Source organism: Herpailurus yagouaroundi, unplaced genomic scaffold (genome assembly GCF_014898765.1).
Source record: "Herpailurus yagouaroundi ecotype Mexico unplaced genomic scaffold, PumYag 198, whole genome shotgun sequence".
Taxonomy (NCBI): domain Eukaryota; kingdom Metazoa; phylum Chordata; class Mammalia; order Carnivora; family Felidae; genus Herpailurus; species Herpailurus yagouaroundi.
Window position 1 is genome coordinate 35,820,223 of NW_024412429.1, and position 22,873 is coordinate 35,843,095.

The 22,873-nt window shown below is 37.2% G+C and overlaps 1 protein-coding gene across 1 annotated transcript in view; it reads right to left on the bottom strand.

The window, feature by feature from the left end:
• The window catches only part of LAMA2 (laminin subunit alpha 2), a 395,150-nt gene that overhangs the window by 151,083 nt on the left and 221,194 nt on the right, over positions 1 to 22,873 (bottom strand). Inside the window, exons 32-33 of the mRNA XM_040449243.1 lie at positions 10,341 to 10,483; positions 6,481 to 6,579 (exon numbers count right to left, since the gene is read on the bottom strand). Of these exons, the coding sequence (XP_040305177.1) occupies positions 6,481 to 6,579; positions 10,341 to 10,483 (242 nt within the window). The remainder of the gene's footprint in view (positions 1 to 6,480; positions 6,580 to 10,340; positions 10,484 to 22,873) is intronic.

Here is a 22,873-nt window from a genome sequence, read left to right on the forward strand (position 1 = left end):
AAAAAAAAAAAAAGGCTAGAGAGGGAGAGAGCCAAAACATAAGAGACTCTTAAAAACTGAGAACAAACTGAGGGTTGATGGGGGGTGGGAGGGGAGGGTGGGTGATGGGGATTGAGGAGGGCACCTGGTGGGATGAGCACTGGGTGTTGTATGGAAACCAACTTGACAATAAATTTCATATTAAAAAAAGAAAATGAAGACAGAGTAAAAGGTAACTCATTCATTTTGTGGGGGACTGCCTAATATTGGAGGATAAATCACTGAGATGCTCTAAACAGGAGGAAGTATGTGTTTTAAGAGGAAGATGGTAAGTTTAAGTTGAAATGTTCTGTTGGCAGTTAGGTTTCTAGGACTGAAGCAGGAAAATAAAGTCTGTCTTGAAAATATAAATTTTTTTTTTTTGAGAGAAAAAACACCCACGAGTGAGGGGGAGTGGGAAAGAGGAGAAGGAGGGAGAGAGAGAATCCACACAGAATGCGGAGTCTGATGTGGGGCCTGATTCCATGGCCCTGGAATCATGACCTGAGCCAAAATCAACAGTTGGATGCACAACTGACTGAGCTACCCAGGTGCCCCAAAATATCAATTTTTGAATCATCAGCATACGCATGGCAATTAAAGGCCAAAGAAAGAATTTACACATGAGAAGAGATGTAGATTGATGACTGGACCCCAAGGAAACCAACTTTTAAGGGATGGACAGAGTAAGAGACAGAATAAAAGAACAGAGAATTAAAAGAAAAATAGAGGAGGATATGTCAAGAAGGAAGGAAAGGTCAAGAGTGGCAATTGCTACAGGAGGTTCAAGTAAATTAAAGTTTTCATTGAATTCAGTGACCAATTTGTCATTGGTTATCTTGTAGAAATAGTTCAGTAGCAGGCAGAGAGAGGAAATCTAATTTTCAGTGGAGTGAGAAGTTAGTGAAGACTTGTTCCCAAGTTTTCAAAAAAATTTGGCTGTGAAACAGAAGAGGGAGCTAAGAGCAGCTGCTATAGAGGTATTTGGAGTTGTTATCAAAAAACATCTCAGTATTCCACACACATTGTAGGGCAGTTCAAATATGATTCCTGTGCTCAAGGAACTTATATTCCAAGAGGGAAATCACATGGCAATAAGTCAAAATACACTGCAAGAGATAGAGGATTATGTAATATTTTGCCTATGTAGTATTTGCACACTCACAAAATTATATAAAATACATGATAAGTGTTAGTTTGGGGAAGAATATGATTCTCTTTACCAAGGTCATTATAAAACTAGATGGCTCCATGAAAAAATGAGCACAACACATATAAGCACTTGAGGAGAGAGGGCAACACACACACCAGCTATGTAGGATGAGACTCACCAAATGCTTTAAGAAATCTAAAGAATATGTTAGTCCTAAAGTGCCTGGTTGGCCACCAAAGCAGAAGAAAAGAAGCATCAAAAACATCGGCTATACAAGTGAAAGAACTTTCCAGAGGAAAGGGAACTGGAACTATCAGGTGATTATAAGCCCATAGTAGTTTTCAATCTTGGCTGACATCAGAATCATCCAAAGAGTCCTTGGAAATCCCAGTGCACTTACTGCACCTCAGGCCAATTATATCACAGCCCCTTTGGGGGTGAGACTCAGCCCCAGGTAACTCTAGCGTGGGCCCCTGGTTTAAGGCACTGTCTCCTTTAACGTAGGCAATGGAAATCATGGCTACTGCACTTCTCAGATTCTGGTCCCAAACGCTGGCTGGGTGATAAGGCTGTAAGATGAAGGTATTGGTGGTCTTAGGCTGATACTATTGGATATTTCCAATATCCAGTATCGTATCTTATAGAAATGATGCCATGTGTATCAATCACCTTCGGATTATTAAGCAGCTTGACCATGGGGAACGAACTGATCATGAAGACTTGAGTATCTAAGGTCTCCATGAAAGTTATGTTTCTAATTATAAATGTGATAGAGATAAGATTAATTCACAAATGAGGATTTCCATTTTTTCTCCTCATCCTCACAGTATCAAGGAGATCTTTGCTTTCAGCAGTCTTATTTCTAGGCTTTTTGTGTTATAAAATCTAAAGAATTCACAGATAAAAATGGTCTTGCAGCGTGGTAAGAGGAAAAGGAATAACTTTACAGTAGACGAATCTGGCAAACATTACCTCAGCCATGTGATCAAGATCACCATCAGTATAATAAGACATACTGATTGCATGTGTTCTTAATTTGATGTGATACGGATGCTACTTTACCTCTTTGGTCTTTTCCACAAAAACCCATAACTCCATATTTTGATCACAAAAACATGAGGCAAAATCCAACTGAGGGACACCCCACAAATTATATGTACTTGTCAAAACTATCAAAATCATCAAAAACAAGGAAAGTCTAAATCTCAGTGTATAGTCTAAGAAGACATGACTAAATGTAATGCAGTATCTTGGATGGGATTCTGGAATAATATAAAGACATTAAGTGAAAACTGAAGAAATCTGAGTAAAGTACAGTTTTTGGTTAATAATAATGGCTCAATACTAGTTCATTAGTTGTGATAGACATACCATACGAAGAAAGTAACAGTAGGGGAAACCAGGTATGGGTCCTGGAGGAAATCTCTGTCTTATCTTTGTAACTTTTCTATAAATCTAAAGCTATTCTAAAATAACAAGTTTATTTAAGAATGGTATTGGAAGTAACTGAAATTGGATGATAGACCTAATTGTAAAATACAAAACTATAAAGCACCTAGACAATACCACAGGAGAAAATACAGATGACCTTGAATATGGTGACAACATTTTAGATACAACACCAAAGGTATAATCCATGAAAGAAATAATTGATAAGTTAGACTTCATTAAAATTAAAAACTTCTGTACTGTGAAAGATGCTGTCAAGAGAATGAGAAAGCAAACCACAGACAGGGGGGAAATATTTGCAAAAGACATATCTGAAAAAGGGCTATGATCCAAAATATACAAAGACCTCTTAAAGCTCAATAATAAGAAAACAACACAACTAAAAAAAAAAAATGAGAAAAGACTTAGTCCATCTGGGTTGTCATAACAAAATACAATGCACTAGGTGGCTTATAAAAAACCAAAGTTTATTTCTCATTGTTCCAGAGATTGGGAAGTACAAGATCAAGTTCCCAGCAGATTCGGTGTCTGGTGAGGACTCACTTCCTGGTGTCATTTTTCACTGTGTCTTCATATGGCAAGGAGGGGGAAAAGGATCTCTCTTTTATAGGAGTTCCTTTAGTAAGAGCACTGATTCCATTCATGAGGGCTCCACATTCATGAACTAATCACTTCTCAAAGGTTTCGCCTCCTATTATCATCATCCTGGCAGTTAGAACGTCAACATAGGAATTTTGGAAGTGATGAAACACTCAGACCATAGTGAAGATCTGAACAGACATCTCACCAAAGATGATGAACATACAGATAGCAAATAAACATATGAAAAAAATGCTTGGCATCATATATCATTAGGGAACTATAAATTAAAACAAGGAGATACAGCTCTACACCTATTAGAATGGCCAAAATTCAAAACATTGACACCACCAAATTCTGGGGAGGATGTGGAACAATTGGAACTCTTCTTCATTGCTGGTGAGATGCAAAATGGTGCCGCCAATTTGGAGGACAGTTTGGTGATTTCTTACAAAATGAAACACTCTTTACTATATGATCCACCAATTCAGCTCCTTGGTATTTACAAAAATGTATTGAAAACTTATGTATGCAAATGTATATAGTAGCTTTATTCGTATTGCCAAAACTTGGAAGCAACCCAGATGTCCTTTAGTAGCTGAATGGGTAAATAAACTGTGGTACAATCAGACAATGGAAAATATTGTTCTGCGCTAAAAAAGAAATGAGCAATCAAGCCATGAAAAGAGACGAAGGAAACTTAAATGGATCCTACTAAGTGCAAGAAGCCAGTGTGAAAAGGCTACATACTGTATGATTCCAACTATACGATACTCTGCAAAAGACGAAACTATAGAGACAGTAAAAAGATCAGTTTTGCAGTGGTTTGAGAGGAGGGGTCGTGAGTAGTTGGAGCACAGAGTGTTTTTAGGGCAGTGAAACTATTCTGTATGATCCTATAATGGTGGAGACAGGTCATTAAACATTTATCAAAGCCCATAGAATGTACACCATGAGGGAACCCAAAAGTCAACTATGAACTTTTAGTGATAATGATGTGTCAGTGTAGCTTCATTTATTGTAACAAATGTACCCCTCTGGGAGTGGGGGGTGTTAATAATGGGGGAGGATATGTATGTGTAGGATTGGGGGTGTATGGTAATACTCTGTACTTTCAGTCAACTTTGATTTTATTTTACGCTTATTTTGAGAGAGAGAGAAAAAGAGACAGCATGATCAGGGGAGGGGCAGAGAGAGAGAAGAGGACACAGGATCTGGAACGGGCTCAGCAGACAGCCTGCTGTGGGGCTCGAACTCACAAATGGTAAGATCATGACCTGAGCCGAAGTCAGAGGCTTAAGTGACTGAGCCACCCAGGTGCCCCTCAGCTTTGCTTTTAACCTTAAACTTTTCTAACATATAAAGTCTATTTTTAAAATTTTATTCACTATTGGAGAATCTGTTGAAGAGATGAAATGATGTAGGCTAACACATAATAAAGGTATGACTTTCCTAGTAAAATATTTATGTTTCCAGGCTTAGATCATTAAGCTGTAATCAGATCATTGAGATAATAATTGTGTCAGGCTTGTTTATACCTCTATCCCCAGTGTCTGTCATTCTGACAGAGTACCTAGAACATGGTAGATGCCCAATAAGTATTGATAAAATGAATGAATAAATGAAATGTTCCCTGTTCCATGGAATATTCCCTAATTAACATAACAAGATTAACATTTCATTTGCATGTGTTTCTCGGGTGCATTTCTTGTTCCTCTTTTTATTTAATGTTTTATTATGTATTTGCATGCAGTTGTCCCATATTACTCTCCATACATTTAAATACATGGGGCGCCTGGGTGGCGCAGTCGGTTAAGCGTCCGACTTCAGCCAGGTCACGATCTCGCGGTCCATGAGTTCGAGCCCCGCGTCAGGCTCTGGGCTGATGGCTCGGAGCCTGGAGCCTGTTTCCGATTCTGTGTCTCCCTCCCTCTCTGCCCCTCCCCCGTTCATGCTCTGTCTCTCTCTGTCCCAAAAATAAATTAAAAACGTTGAAAAAAAAATACATATGTATACACACACATATACAAACACGCACACACACACAAACTAGATTCAAGTTCATTGAAGACAAAGACAGCTTCATTTGTGTCTTTCGTCTAAACACCCAGCTTGGGCGAACATTCAGAAGTGCTTGTTGAATTGAGTTTACTTTGCTGTGATTGGTTTAAAATTTCTTATTTATTTGTATTTACATAACAAATACAAAAGTATTAACTATTAAATTAATAGGAGATAAGTGTACATTAATCTAATTAATACTAACTACATCTGGCAAGAAACCCTATTCTGTATCTTGCTGGTACAAGATTCTGAAAAAGTATTTAATATGCTATTTGTGATATCAAGGCCATCGTTTAGCGTTCTGTGCTCAGAAGCTGATTTGATTTCCCTACAGAAATTTTCCTAAACCCTGCAGCAGCTTGTGTGGTGGAAACCGTACTAGGCCAATGGGAATCTGGAGCCTAGGTTCCACTTAGGTTCCTGAGTCTAGTGAATTATGTAGCCATCGGTAATTCATTTCACTGTCACAAGGTGAGGTATCTGTTCTTAAATAAAGAAGAAATGAACTAGATAATATGTAAGAGCTTCTAGCTCCAATATTCTTTGCCATTTAAAGCTCTTAGATAATCCGACTGGATGCCTAAATTACAGGTCAGTTTTCTGTTCATGCAGTTTTCTGGCCACAAGATGGCGAAATTTTGTTGTTTTCTTTATTCTCTAACAGCAAAAAAGAAATTTTACCCTTTTGCAGTTTTGAAAGTTGAAAACACCCAATTTCTTAAAAAGTCTGATAAATGTAACACGGACTTTACATTCTAACTTTTAAAAGGGTCTTAAATGCTTTGGATTTTCACAATAAAGATTTCCTCTTTTGTGTAGGAATACTGATTTAGACTATTTCTATACAAATGCAAATATCCCGTGATGAGATCAAAGCGTCTAAGTATTTTCATTTGTTTTTCTTTTCCCTTACATAGTCAAAGACAGTGCTGTTGGAATTCAGAATTGATAAAGACTTTACATGTGACTGGGTTGAGTTTTCAAAATACACTGTCACTCTGGTATTTTTAGCCTTTGTCCTTGACACTGTCCAAGTTTCACAAACTTCTTTGACGCTAAGTTTTTCTTTGAGGAAGCAGTGGCAGATCAAAATACATTTACTTCGTGCACCAAATTGGGAATTAGAGGCAAGATTTGCATTTCAGAAATGTGATGTAATTTTCATTAACATATAGGGTCTATCTGCTTTAAGAAGATTCGTGGTCTTCCCAACTTACCCTGGTCAGAAGCTCATTCATTTCCATCACAAGTGTGTTCAGATTGCCCTCTGCCAATTGAATGAGCCTCTCTGGGGCTCGCTGAGGTGAGAGCAAATGCTGAAAAACATTTCCATAAACATTTTAGTAAATGGTTTTGCAGTGATCATGGGGTTGAACATTTAACAGAACAGTTTCCCTTTATATCCGAGGTATTTAGCCTTCTCACCTTCAAAGAAAAGATAAAGAAACCATTTCAATTGGGCACATATCTACAAAGCGCTATGCAGAAGAATATCCTGGCAAGTAATAATACAAATTGCAGTCATGTATTGAGATATTACTCTGTGCTAGGCTTTTTTGTTTTGTTTTGTTTTTTCACATAATTCCTACAACAGTTGTATGAGGTAAATGCTGTTTTGTCTTGTGTCTGAGCAAACTATGGCTCCAAGAAAGTGAAAACTTACACAAGACCACATGGCCAGTAAGGGGGATAGTCAAGATGAACCATGCATGATTGTTTCAGGCTCCCACTTCAACCAAACAGAGATACTGTTTACAAGAAAGAAAGAGAGCGGGAGCCTTTGACAGAGGGACCTGGCCGGGCACTAACTGGCCTCAGTGTTGGAGGAGCTGGTCTGCCACTCATAGCAATGCTGTTTTCTTCTGTTGAACGTAATCAATCTCACAGAACACTGACGTTAGACAGGGTCACTCTCTGACAGTGATGAATGAAAGAAAACACGAGACCCTTCCCTAATCGTGTCTACACACAGACAAATCCATGGTCTCTGTGCAGACCACAAAAATACCAAAAATTCATTTGCTGTCAAATCTGAGTGACTACTGCCTCTTAAGAAAACATAGAGTTAGCCTCCCTCGTTCTTCCCTCCTTCTAGATAAGATTCATCAGAAGAATCAATTACCCCTAATTCCTAACCCAGCCCAAATCCCTGCTTCCTGAAACCTGCCCCCGAACACCGAGCACAAACCCAAATATGCTAAGTCATTTCTACTACCCTCTTATTGAGGCATGCCCCAATTCCCCAAGGTGTTCAGTGTCCCTAGTTGCAATGAGTCAATAAAGGCTCTGTTCTCTGTGGTCTCTGGCTGCAACCAGAGCAGTGACACAGGAAAGGGACTGAACAAAGAGGTAAAATATTACCATCTAAAAATATGGAAATAGGATACCAAGCATCTGGGTATTAAATAAATTGTAGAAGAAGAACAAAAACACAGAATCAAGAAAGGCTGGGCTTTAAGGAAAATCAAGGTTGTGTTGACCAGCACTCAGTCAGCCCTCGGGAAGTACTGTGTCGCCTGGCTTAGGTGACAGCCACAGATTGGAACCTCTTCCCATAGGGCCTTTACTCCTTTATCTGGTGCTTATGTATTATTTTAAAAATTGCTTATGTCCTACTGAAGTATTGGCTTTCCTAGTTTAGTTTCCTTTCTTTGTATTCCTTCCATGTACAGCAGGTCCCCCTCATCCACAGGGGACACATCCAAAGAATCTCAGTGGATGCCTGAAACTGTTGATAATAAGGAACTCTGTATATACCATTTTTTCCTTATGTCTATGTACCTACGATAAAGTTTAATTTATAAATTAGGCACAGTAAGAAATTTACAACAATAAAATAGAACAGTTATAAAGACATACTGTAATTAAAGATATGTGAATGTAGTCTCTCTCTCTCTCTTTCTCAAAATATCTTGCTGGACTGTACTCACCCTTCTTGTGATGATGTGAGATGATAAAATGCCTACATAATGAGATGAAGTGAGGTGAATGACACAGGCACTGTCATGGAGCGTTAGGCTACTTACTGACCTGGTGAGAAGTCAGAAGGAGTCTCATCTGCTTGTGAACCATGGTTGACTGTGGGTAACTGAAACCATGGATAAGGGGGAATAAGGAAAACAAATGACCAGTGTCTTCCTTATAAAACTCTTTACATTCCTGAATGCCAGGCCTACAAGGTAAACTCAGATTCCGCTGACTAGCTTTCAGGGTTGTCCTTCATATCACCCTGCTCCACTCCAGTTTCTAGCTTTATGTTTTACTAGCATGCGCCTTCTGATATCGAACAGACAGGCCTTGTGAATTCCCAGCTCCGCCTCTGCTCACCTGCTCTCTTAGCCTCCATGACAAGAGCATGTATGAGCCCAGGGCCAGGAGGGCCACATCACTGGCAGGCTGGGCCCTTCCAGGGAAGTCATTTTCTCTCTCTGAGCTTTACAAAGGTGGTTTCATCCTCACCAGCCCTAAAATTACAGTGGCCTCTATTCAAATCCTGGCTCTGCATTTAGTAGCTATGTGATCTTGTGTCTCTAACTTTTCTGTGCTTTAGTTTCCCTACCTGAAAACAAACAAACAAACAAACCCAAACCAAAACCAAAACATAAAAGATACCGTATTTCTTTCCTACTTCTTGGAGTTTCTGTAAGATTTATGTGTGATAATTCATGTAAGACTTTAGTCACTTAATTGCCTAGCACAGAGATAATCACCAGTAAGTGTTAGTTAGTCTCACTGTCATCACTATTGGTTTCTTCTTCTGGAAAAGAGGAATAATAATGCTTACCTTAAAGGCCATGATCCAGATTACAGAATATATTCCCCTAGAAGAATATCTGCCAGTGCCTAGTGAATAAATCTTAGGTTTTTCCTCCAGTCCTTGCCAATATTTCTCTGCCTATTAAAACTGTGTCTATCCTTCAAGTTCCAACACAAATGATGCTCTCATTAATAATGCATTCCCTGGTTATTCTGAATATTACCCATTTCTCCAATCTTTGTAATCTATTGTAAATCAAATTTTTATAAAGCACATGGTGATTGTGCTGATTGTTTAATTATTGTTTTAAGTACATAGACTGTAAGCTTCCTGAGGGTAGTGACCACAGGATAGGAGTCATGAAACCCCCAGGGGACCAAGAACAATACTGAAATCAACCAGAATTTCTCAAAAACAAAACAAAACAAAAAACACCTGACCATTGACTGATAGTATATAACGTAGTTACTTTTCATTTTGTCATTAGATGAAACCCTAATTTCCTTAACGTTTCCTCCTATCCCACCAACTACCACAAGGTTCCACAAGGTTTTAGATTAGTGTTACTCAAATTAGCTCTTGTTGAAGTATTTTCAAAGGTCTGCTAGCTCTCCAGTTCCAAATTTTAATCTTGTGCTTTCACTTTGACAGGAAACTTAAATGTTAATGTAAGCATTTCTGGAACTCAGGCTGGGCACCTGAGAGACGGATAGGACCACATGATCTCAAAACCTATCTTTGCATGCATGTTTGATCATATGGCAGATCGAGCGCCTAAATCATTGAACTTGTCAAGTGATGCCAAATGTCATTTTAGGGCCCCTTGCAAGGGGCTCTGTAGTTCATATTGTGGAATGGTACAAGTTACATGCAACATACTGATCAAAGAACCCGTGTGGAAGTAGTCAGGATTCCTGTTGCAATTTGCTTTCAGCAAAAATCATCTGCTATTTTATATTAATGTTTTTAATTTTAATTTTACTGGTTTTTTTAGGCTTTTGTAAGGATTAATGTGTTTTGATTTTATAGAGCTCTGAGTATAGGGAATTCATACCTGATTTTATGTTTGTACATATTTAAATAACATAATAAAGCTGATTTAGGCCAAGCACTGGGGGTACGTAAGCCTCTTTCCCTTTATAGCAATCTGTATATTATAGTGCTCAAATTTGAAAAGTACTGCTTTAGAAAGTCTCTGAATTTCCTCACTGGCTGCTTTCCTTGATTTGTGGCGATGGGAAGAAAAATTTCTCAATGATGGCCCCTTGGGAAGCTTCTGTCATATTTTGCCTGGCTCTTGCTGTCACTGCTCCAACCTACCTTTAGTTCTTGAGTCCTATTTTCAAGGCCATACAGCATCGTATATGGGGCAGGCAGCGGGCCAGTGAGGTTGACGCTCATGGCCATCTGCTCCAGGCGAGCCAAGTCACCGAGAAGAAGGCCCGTGCATTCATCTCCACAAACTGTGAGAGGGAAACAACACAGAATATTTACTTCTGTTAAGTATCCCAGGCAGATGTTCAGAGATTTCAGCTATGAAATATTTTATGGCCCAAGTATAATTCTGCTAGAGATGCTGCTGCTCATCTTAGATAATTAACGCTTTCAGATGGATGACAGTTGAAAAAAAAAACAAAACAAAACAAAACGAAAAGAACAACAGAAGAGCAGACATGCCTGTTGCCCAGAAAGCTGAAATATGGACAGCGACATAAGCTGAGGAACCAAAGAGGAGGAGCAAACGGATTTTGAGGGAAACAAGCATATTGCAGAAGTACGAGAGGTAAGGCATGCAACACAACATTATAAATGTTCCAGAATTTCCGCATAAGCAATCTAGAGGACATCTGGAACTAGGGAATAAAACATGCTCCAGTGTCTAAAAATGCATGCGGAGTATCTGTAGCAACTGGGTCTCTACACACTTTGAGTACCGGGTACACCTCATATCCCCAAACTGTACAACGTTTCAGCTTGACAGCTACTGAAAAGAATTATTTTAAAGAAAAAAGAAAAGGGAAAGAACTTTGCTTTTTATAATTTGTGGTCTCTTGCTCGTGATAATGTATTGATTTATTTACTTACCTATGTACTTGCCAACTTCTCCTCTTTAGGCTTTCAGCCCATGAGCACCCGTCATTCCACGCGCTCTCACAAATTCGTGCTTTGCTAATTAACCCCATCCAGCCTTGTGGCTAAATTATTGAGAAGGGCCAGGAAAATGTTATTCCTTAAGCAGCCCAAAGTGTTAATGTTCTATGTATAATATTTCCAACAGTTAGAAAGAGGACTATTCAAATTTGGTGTAGTAAATGGGGGGCTGGTGGTAGAGTCATTAGAGAGAAAAAAAAAAGGATTGCCTTTTCATTATTAGATTCGTTTCATAAGCAGTAGGATTTCTACAATGAAAAGACATGAATTCTTTTGTAGGATTTTAAATATATCCGTAGTCAGTTCGAAGTTTTCAGTTCAATTTTTTTTTTCTCTACCCTTTGCATCAGAGCAGTGAGATGCAGCTTCTCCATGCCAAGGAGCACGTCCTACCGTGTTGATGATACGCATTTATGGATATGGTTATAATTTCCAGCATATATGCAACAGAAGGAGGCATCAAAACTATGCATATTAGAAGAGAGGTAAATACATAACATGGAAGATACCAAGCCTGGAGCAGATTTGGACCATGCCCCAAATTGGCAAGAATTCAATTAGGTCTCTTCAAAGCACTCCCCTGAGCTGCCTAATGGAGAGAAAACTATTAACTGAAGCTTGTAACTAAAGAGAAGTAGTACAGAGGGTGATTTTTTTGATAGGACAGCAGTTAGAGGTGAGTTACAATATCCTCTCACAGGGATTAAACTGCCCCAGCAGGGCTTTTAATAAATCAGCTCCTTACAGGTGATACCTGCAACCATACAGCTGCACCTGCAGGAGCTTCTCCAGCGGAGTGAACAAAGAGGCTTTGGACGCAGGAGCCAAAGTGTGGGACTAGAGCTGTGTTCTCTTCCTCTTCTGCTAACCAGAATGAAAGGGAACTTGCTCTGCATGGAAACTCAGTGTAAAGAACACAGCATCGCACCTTCCCGCTCCCAGTTCAATGCGAGTCCTGGAGAAGCTTTAACACGCTTGTCTACATGAAACCCTCACAGAAAACACAACCTGCAACATAATTAGGTGCCGAACTGGCTATGCCTAAACATCAAGACACAGTCTGGTTCTCAAATGTTAGTGGGTCTCAAAATCATCTGAAGAATGTTCTGGCTTCTGATTCTCTGACCGAGAATGTGCTTTCCTAACAAGCTCTCAGGTAAATACTGATACTTCTGGTCTAGTGGTAACCAGACTGGCAGCAGTGATGTCACCTGGGAGTTTATTGGACATGCACAATCTTGGGCCACTCTAGATCCAGTGGATCAGAATCTGCATTTTAGAAAGATTCCCATGTGATCTATACATGTTAGTGTTTGAAAAGCAGTGCTGCTGGCTGGTTGGTCTCCATTTTGGCTGCACATTAGAGCCATGTGGGGATTTATAAAATGCAGATATCCACGTTCTTCCCACCTCCAACGTCAGAGCATCTGATTTCTTAGGTCTGGGGTAAGGCCTAGGAATCAGGATTTTTAAGAGATTACAGATGATCCTATCATGCAGCCAGGGTTAGAACCACTGTTTGGGATGATAAGCTTCAGGGATGCTTAGTCTAAAGAAGCAAGATATCATTTTGCGTGTTGTCTCCTCTGCCTAGGACACTTCTCCCTCCATCTTCCCCTATGTGGCTCCTGGGTGTTCAGGTCAAGTGCTCAGGGGTTACTTCCTCAGACGGGAAGGCCATGATGACTCTGAAATTACCGTCTCCCCCAATCACCCTGGCATTCCCTTTGTCTTGGTATCTTACTAATTTCGTGTATGACTATCTTATTACTTTATGGCTTCTTCCACACCAGAGAAGGGACCTCAATCACCTTTGGTCACAGTGTTTAGGAATGGTGCCTTGCACATAGCAGACATAGTGAAATATATTTGCTTACTACTATCTTTGTAAAGAAGAGCAAAAAGTATTTTGGAGAAGATCAAAGTGTTAGAAGAAGAGAGGGAAATGGAGGGAAGGAGGGAGAGAGGAAGAAACAGTGGTCAAACAGGAATTGTCTAAATGGAAGAAAATGATAATGAGATGGGAATGAGAGAGCCACACAGATAGGTGAGGAACAGGAGAACACAATAAAAACAATGGTAAAAGAAAACTGTCTTGTGATTAGAGAGGCAGAGACCACGAACGTCGGGAGATGGTTGTTACTATGCCCGCATAAAATAATTCAGGTGCTTTTTCTTTTGAGGTAATTCAATTTTGACCCAGGAAAGAGTTATTGGGCTGGAGGAAGGGCAAGAAAAAAAGATACAAAATCTTATCAAGAAAGGAACAACACAGACGGGTTACAGACCAGATAAAGGCAATGCTCGATTCTGGAGTGGATTAAAAATGGTCACCACTTCTTTCCTGTTCTCCCAGTATGAGGTAGGGTCTATTTCTCTCCCCTTGAATCTGGGTTTAATTTATGACACACTCTGACCCACAGAGGGTGTTAGAGGAATACCGTGGGACTCTTGAGCCACAGCTCAAGGGGTTCAGCATTTTCTGCTTTCACATTCTTGGAACCCCGCAGCCTTATGAATAATCCCAGATGAGCCTTCTTGAGGAAGAGAGGCAGCTGTGAGCAAGAGAAAGGCAGGCCCCACCATTCCAGCTGTGGCCCCATTGTGTGAATAAGGCCCCCCTGGCATGACAACAAAAGAACTGTCCACTGGAGCTCAGCCCAAATTGCCAATCTACAGAAACCCGAGGATATATACAGTTGTTGTTTTAAACTATTGGATTTTGGAGTGGCAGCGATACACAACTGGTACTCTGCCCCAAGTTTTGTCAAGTGTGATTTAGAGTTCAAATTCAGATCAGGGACTTACGAGTTGAAATTCACAGGCTAAAAACAAATACTAGTAAAGATGATTAATTTCATTAAAAGTTAGGAAGGTAACAGAGGTTCCTTTCCCATTGAGGCCAAGTTCATCATTGTAAGAAAGTTCCATCCAACTTCTAGTGAAGATGGATTTTGGGCAGATGTTCCCAGGATGTAAGCAAGCAATACGCTCTTTTTCACTTTCACGATCTTGAAAGATACTTCACAATAGGATGTCTCGCCATGCTTTTTAGGGCAGTGTGTTCTTCAGGAATCCTTTGCTAACCCTTTCTCTAATGTATTTATAATTGATAACCTACCTATTTCCAAGAAGAAATGGAGTCAATTCACTGATAATAGTGTGGTAGAGGCTTCTCACTGATGGCTCCAGAAATTTCCAGGGAAGAGTTTTCTCAGTGTTTACTTCATACAAGAATAAATCAAGCACTGGAATGCAGAACTAGATCTGATTTACTGTAATACACTACAGAGTAAATTGGTGAGCTAGAATGCCAAGAGGCATGATAAATACTGATTTTTCTCTCATTTATTCTACCCCCTGCCCATCTGTTTTTGTTCCTCATCTTCAGTTGTTGAAATGAAAATGTATTTAATTGCTCTTCCAAGGATTCATACATTCCATTTTATGTCTCTGTGTCCAAAGGTCTATTATTATCTCATGTGTTATGGTCTCTGCATTCGCTTTTTGGGGAACAAAGTATGAGCACATTTCCATAAGTGAGAGGGAAGTTTTATAGTATGCTCCAAGTAATATAGTAACATCTGTCCAAATGGGTCAGAAAGACTTATGGATATGACAGCCATGGGGATTTTTTCAAAGCTTCTATATAAGTCTAGTTCATGCACTTATAAGATAAACACATACGGAAATGTGCCTTTTACATAATGGTTGGCTATTTTATTTTGACACAAAATATTTTACTTATACCACAAGTTACTTTTATTTGCCCTCAAAAAGTCTGAAATGTCTGGCAACAAGCACTAAAAGTGGGATGCAAATTAAAACCACATTTAATTCACTATGAGAGCGAAGCTTTGAAGAGTGTATAGAGACATGGAATACTCACGTTATGTAAACAATTGTTCTTTGATAAGGGTGCAGTAACAACTCAGTGTAAATTAAACACCTATCTTATAATCAGGACCCCAAAAGAACCTCTTCAAACCATTCTATTCAGTAAGAGATAAGGTTGTAATGTGAGATCCTGCCTAAACTGCATGGAAGCAAAAGCAAATATTTCAAGACTATGATTATATTTTGCATGACTAAATGTTTCTGAGGCTTTGCCTATAAAAGTGTCAGGATAAATTTGTGTCTAATATTAACAAATGCGGTACTAAATTCAGATCGTTATAGCTGGGCACATGTAAGGGACAAATCATACAGCTGATATTACAGATCGTTCTGCTAGCAATTAGTACAAAATACTGCATTTCTACGAGAGTCCCCCATGCATAATAACTACTGGCTTACTGTCACAAAAAATTCACACACTACATCCACACCAAAGAAGCTAAAGCTGAAATGAGTGCATGGAGTATTTTTGAAAAGGCCAAACCCATTAACCAATTTTAGGTAAAGAGACATAAATTGCCTGCTCTGATAAAATAGGGATAAATGAATAAATAAATATACATTGCTAACAAAAGATACAATTTGAGTACTTATACTCATGGTTTAATTTAACTCTTTTACATCAAGGCCCTTGATAGTTCCTAGGATATGGGTTTTATATTTCTCTCTTTTCCCTTTCCCCTTCAAGAAGAAACTTTTAGAATGGCATATACCTAGAACTTATTATTATGTAGAAATAATATCTTCTAAAATTTGGTTTTAAACTGATTGAGAAGGGGTTGTTTTGCCTGTTATTTCTTTGAATAAAGGAAAAGGTTCTGTAGGCTTTAGATGAGGCTGATGAATTTGTTCATGTACCAAGTTATTTTATATATTGTATATAATTTATATATTTGATATATTATATAAATTTTTACATATTAATTTTAACTTAATTTTTAATACTTATATATATGTTCAAAAAATTCTGTACAGAAGTGCATATATATGTGTGTACATATATAAATGTGTGTATATGTATTTATATATATTTATATGTATATGTATGTGTATGTGTATGTATATATATACATATATATGTGTGTATATATATATACGTGTATATATATATATGTATATGTATATATATATAGAACACAAGTTCAAAATGGCTCAAGAATGGCATATATTTTCAAAAAAAAGAGGAAACTTTTTTGCAAGCTCTATAATAATGTGGGATAGTAACTTTTATTTATATAATATTCACTACATAGCAGGCAATATGTTCTTTCTTGCCACCGTTATCTCATTTAATGTTCACAGCAATTCTGTGAAATAAATACTATTAATATTCTCATTTAAAAGATGAGAAAAGTAGCCATAATCATCACATTTATGAGTCTATAAATATTGCCATTTGAAACTTAAAGGAGAAAATATAAGGTGGTCATAAAGGGCATTTTCAGTGACTTGAAGAGCCTAGAATTAGAGATAATTATAGACAACCAGAAGTCAGCCAACCTAAATATTTCATCAGAAACTGATAAACTGCACAAAGAATCACGTTTTTGAAAAAAAATGGTCAAATAATAACCAGGATGACAATATGCTTAGAATTTATTGAGCACCTCTTGTGAGTAAGTTCTTCACATATATGCATGTAGTATTTTGTTTCCATTTTACAGATGATGAAATGAGGTTTAGAAAAGATCTAGAAATGATGTCACACAACTTGTACGTGGCCAGCCAGGATTCAAACGTTCTAGAGCCATACCATGACAGCATATACTTCCTGGCATCAGGAGATGGTCTGTTACAGGGACACCACAGAAAAGACAATCTGACTATCTTACTTATAAGACTTCCTCTAACTTGAAGATCATATGATTCTATTGTTGTTCGAGGTCATTGAACTGCTTGGATCTAGAACAGTGAAAACTGTAACCAAATGGAGTTTATTCTTAAAATAAAGCCTGACAGAAAATTAAGACTGATCCTGGATATGAAAGTTCAACAGCAAAACTCCTCCCATTAATAGCACAGCTTTCTCAATGTGATCTGCAAATCACTGAGACTGAGCACCAGTAAGTGGGAAAACTACCTAGAATCAGAGTGATAGTTGCTGTTCTACAATCTCATAACCCCAGACCTATGCTAAGAAGGTTGACAAAAGTCTCAAAGATTCTTTTACTAACAAAACAGGTGCCGATAAAGTACAAACAGGATGAACAGAAGTTGCTTTTATAGATTCCATGATTTCTTGATATGAACAACCTATGGCAGCTTAGAGATGTAGAAAACTACAGTAGACATACTGGCTTTTGAGTCCCACTAGGGATTAAGTGGGAGCAGAAAGAGGATGGCATTTAAAGGGCTAGGATGGAGGGTGATCACATGTCCCACAAGCAAAGCCATAACTCATTAAACAGCATCAGGAGGTCAACAGATGTTTTCTCAACATCTTTTATTAGAGAATGTCTCATTTTCTTTACAGTGATCCACCCCATTTCACTATCTTCTTCCTACTCTCATTTACAGGGAGCAATAATTGCCATTAGCAATCATCTCTGATTACAGGAGTGCAGCCGTGTTGTAGTGACAATATACGGGCCTCCTCTGCATTATTGTGATAAGATCCTTACTGACAACTGGATATTAAAAAAAAATAATCTTGATCATCTCTGCAGATCAGTGTCAATGTAGGATGAAAACTCAGACCTCAGCTTTCACCAAGTGGCTGAAAGATGTATATTTTACAGAATTAAGGTGTGCTTATCACATTTAGCTAGGTTTACACCTTAGGTTGCGGATAAAAAACACACTTTATGATTGCTTTTGCAAAACCGGCAAGCATAACCTTATCTTAAATGTTATAGTTTAAATACATTTTAATTTATTTCAAATAATAAAGGTCTTATATTCCTAATATCTCATATGTAATGAATAAACATAGGAAGCATCAATTTCATATTTGTAAAATCCTATTTCAGGCATTTTTGATGGAATAACATCTTGCCAACAGCTCCTAATTTTAATTTCTGTTCTCTATAAGAGTAATATATTTTACTATGCGACTCATAATCTATTTTAAACATCACATGAGTTGTTCTGTGTTAACTACTGATCTGTAGAAAATAGGATGTGAACAAATCCAAGTCTTGTGATTCACAGTACAAAACTTTACTATTAAATAATGTCTTTCTTGCTCATTCTCAAATTTCAGAAAGGCAGGCAGTTGTTCTCATTTTATAAAATGATACGTAAATTGTAAATGAGGGATGGAAGAGGAGGTTGGATTTGTAGTAACCCAACGTACTAAGAAGTCCATCCTGATTTGGAAAGTCCAACAAAACGTGTGTTCAGAACTCACCTACATAGGTAAGGGAAGAACATACTGTAGTGTCATCCCATATTATTCCTATTAGAAAAAAATAAAAAGGTTCTGAAAGTTATCTGAGCATGCAGCTAGTGTGTTTTTCGCTTGCATAGACGGCAGGACTCCACATGACAATCTCTGATAAATAAAAATCCATTATAACTGCCACATAACTATCATAATGTTTTAAATCTTAGAGAAGAGGGTCTCAACAGTTAGCAGAAAAAAAATCTATGTACACATTGACATATATATATATTTATATATGTACCTATATAATTACAATTTTTCATTGTTAGCATATTTTATCTTTATTCTTTGTTGCAGTAACACCGGCTCTAGGCTCAAGAAGTAAATGAATAAAGAACCAAGTTAATTAATGTTGAATATACTGGGAAACCCATGATTGCTTTCAGTGTTTTGCATTGGTAGTCAGCATAGAGGAAAGTAAGATTTCCAAGACAGACCTAGTTTCAAATCATTGCTCTGTTGAAAAGTCACTGTGAAACTTGGAAAAATCACTTAAATCACCTAAATTCAGTTTTGTTATCATAATACAGGGATGCTGCAATAATTAAAAGAAAAGCAAATAGTGCTTAATATAGCGTCTGGAAGATGGTAAACTCCCAATACAGGTGAACCTTTAAGGAATTACTATTATGATGAACCATGTGTGGTGAAGGGGACTTTGGAGGACACCTAAAATCCGAAGGCATATATATTGGTTAACTATGACCAGGCACTGACTCTGATTGGTGAGGTTGACTACGTTGGTGGGTTGAATTTGGCTCACAATGAGAGACTCTGCTCTCTAAATATTTACTATTAAGGACATAGATTACTTGTTTAAATTCCTCATGACAGTAATGGAAATTCCATGTATAAAAGGCTTACGTCCTACAAGAAATTCACCATTTGGATCCCATAAGATTCTAGCTTGCTCACTGGCAATTGTCTATGGCAGCTACAAGTCTATTTTAGGGACTTAGGTGCTCCAGAGAAGCTTGTCCATGATTTCTGAATGTGCTGTGTTACACAATCTCTACAGCACAATTTTATATCCTTTGTTAAATAAATTAATTGTGTAACTAACCTTAGAGTGAGTATATAGACTCTTTCCACCAATATGCAGCTCTCTTGAGATAATGCAATAATCATGCCCAGGTCATTTATTGTGCTTTTGTCTATTTTTTTTTTTTAATATACAAGTCCACAATAGGGCCAAATTAAATTATGTTTTCTAGAAAATTAACCAAAGAGAGAAAAATTAACTATCTAATGCACACTACTCACCTGAGTGCGTATTATCTAATAGGAAAAACAAGTTATTTTTTATAATCAGTACCATCTTAACAACAAGCACCACTTTATCTCCTTTCTTAATCAAGACAGCATGGGCTCTAAGCTCAGAAGAGGTTTTTCTCAGAAGACATTTCTCTTACTACATCCATATTCTCTTACCCAAACCAGGCTACCTTCATCCACTCCCACTCACAGGACTTATAAAATTCCACTGTAATCACATGTGATAAACAGCTCTGCAGATCAAACATGCCAGGTGAATCATTCTTTGGTTTCTTGTTCTGATTTAGCTTAAGGATATAGAAAGATATTAAAAAGAGATTTGAAGGTAAGTCAGTTATGTCCTTATTTGTGTCTTAATTATCTCATTTCAAAACTAGTAGTAGAAACTGAGTCCTGGAAAAGGCCAACATAATAGAAGCATGGTATATTTTTTCACAACAGGAAAAAATTTTTAAATATGAGAAAAGAAGAAAAGTCTAAATATATTCTATGCAACAATTCTTACAGTTAACCTAATAAAGGGTAAGGAATAACATTTCTAGAAATCAAAATCACTAATATTTAACAGCAACATAAGGAAAATCTACACAGCATTTTTAAATAAGAATATGTCTTATAAATATCTTAAAATGTAAAAGAAATATTTATTTATAAAATAATTATAAACACATAAGAAAAGGTGTCTACCCATAAAAAAAACCTCCATAACTTAACACTTCTTTGGTACAAGAAAAACATCACTATTAATTAATCCTCCAGAAAAATATTAAAATTCCCTGGACATAGCAATTGAACTGAATACCATGTAGAGCAATGGGAAATACATTTCTCTGGGGGACAAGAATAATGCAAATGAACATTATAAGGCTAATGTAACTCTAACTGACGTATTGGCACTTTTGTTACCACATGGGACCCTGGGAGATTTAAAATGTACCAATGTGAAAGAGAAAAAAAATGAGTTGAATTTTCTTATAAATTTATGTAAATGCACATAAAGTATTAATCACCAACAGAATAAGAACATAGAGCCACTGTTGTTGATGGGCAGAATGACAAATGTTCAGAAAATAATCCCATTATTTTATCTCTTACAGACTTTAATGTATTATTGCAATTTTTGTGCTTAACATCAAATGTGATCTTTATACTTCAAGTTTACTTCTGGATAATTAGGAAAATAGACGATTTAGGGATAAGTGGGTGACTTAGTCAGTTAAGTGTCTGAGTCTTGATTTCAGCTCAGGTCATGATCTCACGGCTTGTGGGTTGAAGCCTCATGTTGGGTTCCACACTGACAGCACAGAGACCGCTTGGGATTCTTTCTTTCTCTTTGCCCCTCCCCCACTTGTTTGTGTGTGCATGCACACTTTCCCTCTCTCTCAACATAAATAAGTTAAAAATTTTTCTGAAATAAAAGAAAATTGATAATTTAAAATTCAAGGACTGTTTATATTAGAGTTTATATTTGGAGCATCTATATAGTATCTAGTTAAAAATATCAATGTTAATAATCTAATTTGAAAACAATATTGAAAGTAATGCAATTACATTAGAGGTCCACTCCAATTATCATTAAAATATGTTATTATACTTGAAAAGAGTATATACATATATGATCAATAACTGAATATGATAATGTGTATGTATATTATATGTTACACTTTATCTTTCCCTCCCTTCAACCTTGAAATTTATTTTTATTTTAAATTTAATACAATTTCATGATTGAAATGCATTGAAGAAACAATTTAAGAACCTATGTCCCCAAACATACCCAGTCTTTACCTCTTTTTGGCATATTTTAAAAGCCAGCTTTAATACATGGAGACTAAACGATCAATTGGTTAACCAGGAAATCAAAGAAGAAATAAAAAAATAGATGAAAACACATAAAAACAAAACACATGGTAAAAAATCCTTGGAATGCAGCAAAAAAAAAGTTCTAAGAAGGAAGTTTATAGCAATACAGGCCTACCTCAGGAAACAAGAAAAATCTTAAATTAACAACATAACCTTACACTGAAAAGAGCTAGAAAAAGAAGAAAAAAACAAAACCCAGAGCTAGTAGAAGAAAGGAAATAATAAAGATTAAAACAGAAATAAATGAAGTAGAGACTAAAAACAACAATAGAAATGACCAAACCAATTAGGAGCTTGTTCTTTGAAAAGATAAACAAAACTGATAAATCTTTAGCCAGATTCATCAAGAAAAGAAAAAGGATTCAAATAAATAAAATCAGAAATGAAGGAGGATAAATAACAACTGACTCCAGAGAAATTATAGGAGAATATTATGAAAAAGTATATGTCAACAAATTGAGACAATGTAGAAGAAATAGATACATTCCTAGGAACCTATAATCTTCCAAAACTAAATCAGGAAGATATAGGAAATTTGAACAGACCAATTCCAAGTAATGAAATTGAATCGGTAATAAAAAACTCCCCCCAAAACAAAAATCCAAGACCAGATGGCTTCACAGATGAATTCTACCAAACATTTAAAGAAGAATTAATACCTATTCTCCTCACACTATTCCAAAAAATAGAAGAGAAAGAAAAACTTCCATATTTATTCTATGAGGTCAGTTTTAAATTAACTTGATATCAAAACCAGACAAAGGTACTACAAGGAAAAGAGAAAAACAGGTCAATATCTCTGACGATAACAGATGCAAAAATTCTCAACAAAATATTAGCAAACTGAAATCAACAACACATTAAAAAATAATTCACCAGATGGGGCGCCTGGGTGGCTCAGTAGGTTGAGCGTCCGACTAAGGCTCAGGTCATGATCTCACAGTTTGTGGGTTCCAGCCCCATGTCGGGCTCTGTGCTGACAGCTCGGTGCCTGGAGCCTGTTCTGGATTCTGTCTCCCTTTCTCTCTGCCCCTCCCCTGTTCACATTGTCTCTGTCTCTCTCAAAAATAAAAAAAACATTAAAAAAATTTTTTTAATAAAAAAAGTAATTCACCAGAATCAAGTGGGATTTATTCCAGGGATGCAATATTAAAAAATCAATCAGTATAGGGGCACCTGGGTGGCTCAGTTGGTTAAGCATTTAACTCTTGATTTTGGCTCAGGTCCTGATATCATGGTTTGTGAGATCAAGCCCCAAGTTGGGCTGGGTGCTGACATCAGG